Below are 9,724 nucleotides of genomic sequence, written 5' to 3'. Positions count from 1 at the left end.
CCACACACACACACACACACACACACACACACACACACACACACACACACACTGAAACTCAGCAGCTCAGACTGAAATAATGCACATGAATCATCTATCATATACACATTTAACTTGTAGTGTGAGCAGAAATCTCTTTCTGAAATCCCAAAAACTGTAAAAAAGTTCCTTTCAGTGCACGATTTTTGGTTATACAACTCTTAATAAACACATTTGGACTGATCGATATGTTTACAGGGTAAACAACTAAAATTAGGCAACAACAATAAGAAAATAAATAAAGATGAACATACAAATAATGTAAAAAATCAAATTTGTCAAAATAATAGTTTAATTTCTAACATTTTTTGTTAAATAAACATAACACAAAGATAGAGCTGAAAGCGTGAACACAGCTGAGTAGAGCCATGTCAGGTTAGACTAGTCAGAGGAAATAATAAACCTGATAATGAAACCCTCTTCTCCGAATCAATAAAATACAACCAATGCATCATCAATGTTGAACAACACCTTTTGTAACAATCATTTTGCCCAACAGTGTGAAAAAGTAAACAAAAATTGAGTTTATTGTTATTAAAAGTAAGATTGTGTGTTCCCACACTAAGTGAAAGAAGGGAAGTGTACGGCTCCGTGGACTTATCAGTAGATCTGGAAGGCAAATTAATGATTAATCGCCAAACATTAAATAATTTAGGGCGATCCCAAAACATGTGAATTGAAGTGGCTAGGTTCTGCTTGCACCAGTCACACATGGGGGTTTTATTGAATGTGAAGTGGGATAGTTAAACTTCGGTCAAGAGCAGCAGAACAGTATGCCACATACATTTCGAAGATGAATATATTCTCAAATCAATCCATGCTCTAAACGTAAAACTTCTTAAAGCCTCTGCCTAGCCTTTAGGGCAGTTACGTTTATACATTCTCTCTTTATTAAATAATATATGTCACCTAGCTTTCACTTTCAGGAGGATATAATGTCATTGATTGAGTCTTGGAGTGTGTCCTGGGGTCTTTGAAAGGGATTGAGAACATTTGAAGAGATGAAGCTGCACATTTTGAGAAGCATTTCTACTTCTATCAAAGCTCCCCTTCCTGTAAAGACTTCCAGTGCCACTTCACACCGCGGCTTGTTGTTAAACTAAAAGGCAAGAAAACTTTTGACAAAGCCTCAGCAAGAGTGGAGAGAAGCTTTGAAGATTAATGGGATTTTTCATCCAGAAAAACATCCGGAAAGTCAAACTATAGTCTGAATTTTTGCATTCTGTGTGTCTGTAGAACAATTAAAGAAGAGGCCATATTGTAACTTAGACAGCCCTTAAACAAATGACTTGTTGAGTACTAGTATGGTCATGACTTGAATATTTATACTATGAGGAATCAATGAAAACAGGGACGGTAGATTGTGCTGCAGTCATACAGCTGACACAGTACGTGATCTCCATGCACAGATGTTTGTGGGGCTTGTTTTCGGCTTTGCTGTGTCTATTTATATCCTCACACAATGACAATTGTGACATTATGGGATTAAACAAACAAATAAATAAATAGCAATAATTGAATTGGGTTTCAAAAGAAGCCATTTGTGTCTCTGTTAAGCTGCATTTATGACAGAACTCCCTCCCAATGCGTTGTATAACTACACATGAGAGGATAGTGGCTGAGTGACTGTCATGGTAAACAGCTTATACTCCCACAGGTGAGAATAGAAATTGAACAAAAACATGGTGTGTTTGTTTGCTGGAACTCACCTGTGAGTCTGCGTTGAGGACTTTGATCCTCTGGGTGGAGATGAACAGATCGACCTCGGTGAGGGTTTGAGCATCTCCGTCTGAACCCTGCAGCGAGATAAAGAACAACAAACATAAGAGTTAGTCAAATGTTCTTCTTGGACTCTGATTGTTCAAGATCTTTGAGGAAAACTTGCCGGTTTTATGGTTATTTACAAATGCCTGAATGGTCTGTGTTTAATGTTAAGATATTCAAAATGCATGCATGTTTGATTCAGTGTTCAGCTAGGGGAATGCTTGTTAGATGGACTGGTTGTTGTCTAAAGGTGAGGTGGAAAAGGCAGAAACAGAAAGCGTTTGGCAGTGGTGTTTGTTTACATCAACTGTCCTGGCACGAGGACAGCGAGTTGGCACGGAAACAACAAACAGCTTAACATTAAACCCTAACCAGCTGGCTGCTTTACCAGCTACAGCACATAACAAGCCTGCACACACTTCCCTCTAATCACTGTGTAGTGCAGACTAATAACATTACATCTGATTGTGCTTAATTAAAATTGCCTGGTGGAAAAATATTGATTCAAACATATAGATGTAATTAATATTTCACGGGAGGAGAGTTTGGATTGTAACACTTATTAGTACGTTCATTCTTATCCTACCGAGTGTCTGAAGAAGCATGGAAACCAACCAAAGATTAAAGATTAAACGCTTTTGGTGCAACTTCTTCCAATCTATCATTTCGTGCATTTATAATTGCAGCTATACTCCCAATTCTTAATCCAACTTGTTTTGTATATTTAATGCATAACGGTTTACAGAAGCGATTACTACAAATGACAATCATGCTCTTCTATGAACGACATCAGCCTTTTTCGATTCCCTGATGTGTATCTCTCAAATGTCTGATAACAGCATCACTATTATGTCAAACCATACAAAAATGAAAGAATACAACGGAATATAAAACCAAACAACAAAACGGGACCAGATATGTACAGCATCCAGCTACCAGCCCCTTCCCCTTAAGGACTGTTGGATTGTACCATTTTTCTTCTCCCTAGGTTTTTCATAACATCCTTGTCTCCACTCTACAGAATAGTGGAGTGGAAAGTGAATTATTGCAAGAATAATTTTCTGCTCACTGGTGAAGACTGAGTTAATCACACAAACAATTAGACGTGCACTGGATTGTAATCTCCCCAATAAATAATTTAACATATTTGATAGTAACGGCACTGTAAGTAGAGAATATGAAACATAATTGCATACACTATTAGAGTTGCTGCTGGTGACATGAGCTGTGCATTGGGTTCAGAAATGTTTCTCACTGTCCTCTTCACTGATATTACGTTGTATGCCCTTGAATCTAACGCAAAGGGTTATTGTATAACCATTTAGTATGTTGTGCTTGTTTTAGTCAGCAACACATAAACTAGAGTATTTCAATTTGCTGTTTTATCTTTGTATTTGTTAGTAAACTGGTTGTTAGACATTTTCTACTCTATCAAGCCCTCCACTATAAACCACCAAATCACCCAAGGCTTCGGATATTTCAGTTTAAGAGTATAGAATAACCTTAGTTTAACTTTTAAATGTCATTAATAACACTTGTATTAATTTAATCACTTGAGAATTGTAGAGTCTTAAACATACATTTATGATTTCATGAAAAGATTGCGCAGGTTATTACATTGTTATGGCACTGTATTAGGAGAAACCCCATGATACAATACATCCTAAAGCTTCTCTCTTAGTCTTCTGCTGACATGTTTTCTGTTACCGTGGTCACAGGGGTGGCATATAGATCGGTATCAATGGGCTGTTATCTCATTTGTCTCAGCAGTTCTCAGTGTTTTGCCTTACAGCCAACCCTGAGGCTTATAAAAGAATCTCACAGACAAAGTGCATAACAACAAAACATGTTTGTCTTATCCAAAAACGGATAAATACTGGTTCAACTAAAATGTGACAAAGACACAGATGGGGACGATGCACAGAAACAAACAGGCACAAATGAAATGAAAAAAAAGGTGAAGGTGGAGGGGAAAGTGGCCTAAGGGTCTTCCTTTTACTCTGTTTTTTACACACCGCCTTTTTCTTGACTTTTGCAGCCTTCTGTACCCTCTGGCAGGCAGGCAGGCAGACGGTGGGACAGGACAAGGTCAGCGCATACAGGAGCACAACAAACAGGAGGAAGAGGAGGAGGAAATAAAGAAGGTAAATAAAAGAAAGGTAAGACAGTTAAGCCTCAAACCAAACAGCAGGTGTGCTATCGCTGCTCTCAGAAACAGACAGAGGGAGTGTGTGTGTGACTGTGTGTGTGTGTGACTGTGTGTGTGTGTGTGTGTGTGTGTGTGTGTGTGTGTGTGTGGTGTGTGTGTGTGTGTGTGTGTGTGTGTGTGTGTTTTCTGGAGATAGCGTTCACACAGCCGTGTTGGTTATCTGATACAAATGAAAACAGCAATTATGGAGGATAATAATTGCTGTTTCTCTCCAAAACACATCAAATCAAAAGCATGCAGATATGAATTGACACTGTTCCTGCAATGTAGGCATATAAACTATGTAATCTATTTGAAGAGTCTAATGGTTATTTTTATAGGTTTTTCTTATTAGTGTTAACATTGCAAGTGTCAGTTTTGTGGTCAGAACATTTCCCCAAAGAAAGACATCACCAAAAGCACTTACAGCTTACGAAGACAATTATGTCGATAGTTAAGGTTGTGTGTATAAACACTGTTCTTACCACCTCTTATGTTCATGTCACAGTCTAAACACTATTACTGGGAAAGACATGCTGGAAAACAATCAACACTCAGAGGCAGGGGACCGGATAAAGCCCAGAGCGAGGATTTAAACTGCTCGCTTGGGGTTTGTTCTCTTCGCAAAAAAAAAAATCACAAACTGACAAGGTCGAGTCACTATGTTTGGAATAACAGCTCGGAGGAAGTTTGACACGGCTAATGTGTCTGATTAGTTCATCAGTATTTCTGGACTCCACATGAGTTCAAATCTAACCTGGTAATCGTTTAGGGTACCCTCTCTCCTTCAGCAATCAACCAGAGGAAATTATCTTGACCCTCGTTACATTTCAGATTGTGAGACTTTAAGTTTGCCTGAGCCACCTTGCAGAGCTTTAGTGAAAAGGAATAAATAAGAGCAGAGTTTTCGCTTAGCAAAGTTTCCTTCTCCGTGATCTTCTCTCACGCAAGTCAGACATCTGAGGCTTTCAGCAGCATCTACTGCTCTGCTGAGGAGGAGCTGAGCAGGGGGGGATAGATGGCAGGAAAGAGTGAGTGGGGGGTGAAGCAGTATAAATATTACATTAGACGGAGAGAACATCGTGCCAAAAAGATCTGCATAAATAACCTTTACAGTCTTGCTTACTGCTCTTCACCTGGCAAACTTTGTTTTGCTCCCTACAGCACTACAAGGTCTAAGTGTGGGCTTTTTTGGGTTAATCCAGAGCAAATATACAAATATAAAACATACAAATATGGCTGCATGTTATTGCACGTGTCGACTTGCAGTTGGCTGTGTCCATGTCAATGTCAGAACATTAAACGTTGTTTGCTGTGCAGCTTTTTATTCGTCAACGAGAAACAAATGGAGGAGATAATGGATGACTTCTTGTTCAATGGACCTGTTCCAAGCAGGGGAAAGCACTAAAAGGTGATAGCACACTGTTGCCATGGTTTCATCCTGACAAGACGTTTTGCAGGGAAGGCATTTATGCATGACAGAGAGTGAGTGAGAGAAGAACCAAACATAGATTGGATGGATGTGAAATGATGCCACTAGACATTCTTATTGTGGTGAAAAGGGCTTTTAGATTGAAACCAGCCAACGGGCCAAAAGACTTTCAGATTCTACGCCATCACTTTCCTGTCACTCTTCTTTTTTCCAAGAAGGCGCTATGTTTGGGTTGAGACCCTTCAGAGTGTTATTAGGGATTTGGGAATTAATCTTTAAATGGAAAACAAGATTCCAGTGGTTTAAGCCTGCAGTAGCAGATCACAGAAACATCATCACAGACTTAAGGCGGTAGTCTTTCATGGCACATTAAAGCTTTTTAATGTTTACAATGTCCGTAAAGATTATGGCTACATTTAAAAATCCAACACATTTTTTTAAATGGACTGAAAAGTGCCTCGAAGAGTGTCGACCAAAAGTTGTCAGGCTACTGTATATTCTTTTCTGAAGACATTTAACGTTTGAAAAACATCTGTATATTCCTCAAATAAAGGAATTGAAAAAACAAGTATTGTTTTGGTGTCTTCAACAACTACTGGTATTGCATTGGCTTAGATGTATCGTATTATTAGAGATTTTAAAATGTACAATTATTTGCATATATATTATAAATAAATACCCGCAGGCATCAGTATCCATGTATAGCTTCCTTAAGTCACCATGAGATATTCATTAAGACTCATCTTAAGGACCACTAACCTTTACTTCTTAGTAAAGGTGGAACAAATTACATTAAATTGAAGCACGTGAAATTAAAGGGTAAGGCTGAGTGGGGAAATTATTGAAGGAATTGTCTTAATCATCCGAGTCTGTCTTTTAATTAAGGCCCCAAAGTAGGTGTTTATTAACCTAGAGTTACCAATCATAAGGTACCCACTAACTGTGTCTAAAATAAAGACAATTAGAACAATTTTAGTGCACAAACCAATCTCTTTAGTGGCACCCATTAGAGTTAATTATAACAGGCAGTTATTTACTTTTTCATGCCATGTTGGTGTTTGCTACTATCCTTCACCAGGAGCTGGATCAGGAAACCACATCTTATATTTCAAACAAACAGTCGAGCAAGTTTCTGTCTCTCTACTTAAAATTCCTGACTTATCCTCACTGGACAAACACACAGCACGTAACATTCTAAAAGAAGACTGCTACCCGGGAGGTTATTTAATATTTAGAAAAACAGCCAAGCTTGTGTTCACATGAGAGGAAGATGAAAGAAACTGATGTCTGTGTAGCAAGTCTGCAACAAAAAAACGTCAGGGCCGCATTATGTCATCACGAAACAATGTTGTTTGATCACACTAACTTCGAAATGTTACACACGAAATGCTGGATGTTTATGATTTTGAGTAGCAGCTACTTTAAACTCAGACACAAGCACTCTGGGTAACAGTGATGAACAAAGCAATCAAGCTAATGAAAAATAATAGCTGAGGTCCTCTGTGCTGCACAGCTAACTACATTTCTCTCAAAGTGCAATGGTCATCATCATCATCACAACATTAGTGAACAGCATGGAGCAAATGTTAACATGCAAATATCAGTTCACATGCCAGGAGTCCCATTATCCAACCAGATGTGTCAAACTACGAGTCCTGTGACCCAATCCAGCTGCTCCCAAAGACCACTCATGCCTTATATATGTGACTATATTTCTTTGCTCTACACGCAAACAACCACTATGGTCAGCTTACATTTTATTGGCAGCAATCTGGCCAAGATGTATGCATGAATTAAGTACAATTGATGTATGAAATAACAGGGTATGCTCAATTTCCTAGACCTATTTTCCCTTATAGATATGTACAGAAATTAATTCATACACTGTATGATGAATGCAATCAAACATATTTATGTTAAGCTGCTCCCTGCAGGGCTTCTGTACATTTTGACATTTTGAGTGCTTTCAACGCAGCCTGAACAACAACACGACTGTAACATTATACTGGCACCTCTGGGGAGAACAGAAAGAACCGCCTTCATCAAAAACTAGGATGCCATTTTCTCACACCAGGATCGAACAGCTCTCCTGCTGTTTGTTGATATTTTAGTTTGGTGTAATTAATGAATGAAGAGGATATTGAAAAAACACAAACAGCACGAAATGTAGCAAACTAAGTTGTGTTTTTCTTGCTCTAATTCTTGTTCTTCCTCGTTCTGTTTGCTGATGAAAAATTAACAAACTCTTTGTTATTTTACAAATTAAGCTGCAAATAAGTTGGAGCAGTATCTGTGTTTGTCCAATAAATAAAATGTAACTTACAATATTTCCTTAACTTGTGGACAGTACTACTACGACTTCTTGGTCATTGCAATGTTTGCAACTCCTCCTGAGAAAATGTCATGACTGAAAAAAATTGCCTATTAATTATGTTTTGTTTTTTACCCTAAGAGATCTATATCTATACTTCTTCTAAATATCTGTGTGTGTCTTTCTGTGTATGTGTGTGTGTGTGTGTGTGTGTGTGTGTGTGTGTGTGTGTGTGTGTGTGTGTGTGTGTGTGTGTGTGTGTGTGTGTGTGTGTGTATGTGTGTGTGTGTGTGGGTTTGTTCGTATGTGTGTGTCTAAATACCTTGACCCTGCTGACAGCTTCCTGGGCCTGCATCATGCGAATGTTCTTGGAGGGGTTCCTCTCAGACAGCAGCTGGGTGGAGCCCAAGTAGTTAGCAGCAAAGATAATTCCATCAATCAGGTCCTCTGGTTCACAGGGTCCTGGGACTGGGCCATGGAGAAGCAGAGAGGGCTGTGATTAGCACGGAGACACGGGACGGAAAGAGTCAGCGTGCAGCAGAGAGCGTATTGTAATCAGTCAATGTGCTGTGTGGAGAAATAGAGCCAAACGCTGTTGCTCTGGACATGGAGATATAGTGATAGCAGGCTGGATGGGATTCAGCAGGGAGAGGGCCACTGGCTGGGGGCTGATGGAGGTGCTCTGCTGGTGGGAGGCTGGGCTGAGATTAATCTGCGTCTGTGATATGTAGATGTGGACTCGCAGACACCCACCCAGGGACACAATGTGCTGTCATGATCTGAAGCAGCAGACAGGCAGCTAAGCCCCTCATACATTATTAGGCCTAGCATCTGCCCAGAGGCAGGGAAAGAGCACTGAAAGAGTTATAGCAGGCCTATGAAATGATAGACTGAAGGCTAAGTAATACTTGGACTGGCTCCATGCAATTACAATATTTTGATTTAATCAACAAACAGGTGTGCAGACAGATTAACTTACCATCGACAAAGCTGGGGAACGCTGTAACCTTCTTTGTTGGCTGCAAGACAAAAACAGGATATTACAGACACATGTTTGTGAACAGGGTTGCAGTTCAAGTAAGCCTTTCTCTACATTCTTACTTTAAATTGATTTATGTTTGTGAATGTTGCTATGGGGTACACTTGGCTAACATCTGATGCTTTTCTTAATGTACTTTACTGCACTCAAACAGCATGTCAGTTTATGCAATAAAGCAGCATATACTTAATATTCCTTTTTAAAGATCCCCAGCACAAATATTTAACATGATTCACAGAGAAGCCTACTGATTTATTTTCAAAGAAGAATTAGAAAACATAGATGAGAAGAGAATCTTTAAGTTAAAGAAGCCCAAACCATTTCGGTCATTTTATTAGAAAGGACAACTTATTGCTTTTTACTTCTGTGATTTCAAGTGTTGCTGGACCTTTCACTAACATGCAGGACCTATTGTGATAAAACATGATGCCTCATGCTATTTTAGCAAATGCCATATCAACACATCCTGTGTGAACAGTGTGAGTGACTCGCCCCCAAAATGTGACTTGACATGTTGTGAAAGCAGTTTAGGAAGACACCCTGCCTCACAGTCACACAGAAGAATGCGTTGACAGCTACTGCTGCAGAAGCTGGGTAAATGTGATTGCTCAAGGGCACAAGAAAGGGGTGTGGTGAGAGTGCAAAGCGTTAATAATCCACTCCACAGATCAACCTGAAAGTGAACTGCAGGAGATGTAAGGGAGATGACGAAAAGGAGAGAGGAGGAAGCTACTGTATAGACTAAAGATGGCCACAGAGAGACAGCTGTGTAAAGTGAAGTGATTCATGAGATTCAAACGTCCAAATGGATGCACTTGAACTCTAACCTGGGACTACACATTCAGAAAGTTTACTCCACTGTGGGGGGAGTCTGTACAGGAAGCATCCACTGCACCCATCTCAGTGAAATATGGCTCTCATAAAACAGCAAGCAGACTCGCTGCTCAATTA

At 39.5% G+C, this 9,724-nt stretch overlaps 1 protein-coding gene across 1 annotated transcript in view; it reads right to left on the bottom strand.

Moving 5' to 3' along the window:
• apba2b (amyloid beta (A4) precursor protein-binding, family A, member 2b) overlaps positions 1-9,724 on the bottom strand; it is a 62,185-nt gene that overhangs the window by 9,622 nt on the left and 42,839 nt on the right. Inside the window, 3 exon segments of the mRNA XM_034117143.1 lie at positions 1,749-1,835; positions 8,057-8,202; positions 8,714-8,753. Coding sequence (XP_033973034.1) covers positions 1,749-1,835; positions 8,057-8,202; positions 8,714-8,753 — 273 coding nt within the window.

The sequence above is a fragment of the Trematomus bernacchii genome, unplaced genomic scaffold (assembly GCF_902827165.1).
Source record: "Trematomus bernacchii unplaced genomic scaffold, fTreBer1.1, whole genome shotgun sequence".
Classification (NCBI taxonomy): domain Eukaryota; kingdom Metazoa; phylum Chordata; class Actinopteri; order Perciformes; family Nototheniidae; genus Trematomus; species Trematomus bernacchii.
Note: the sequence above shows the minus strand (reverse complement) of the source record. Positions and strands in the feature narration are given on the sequence as shown.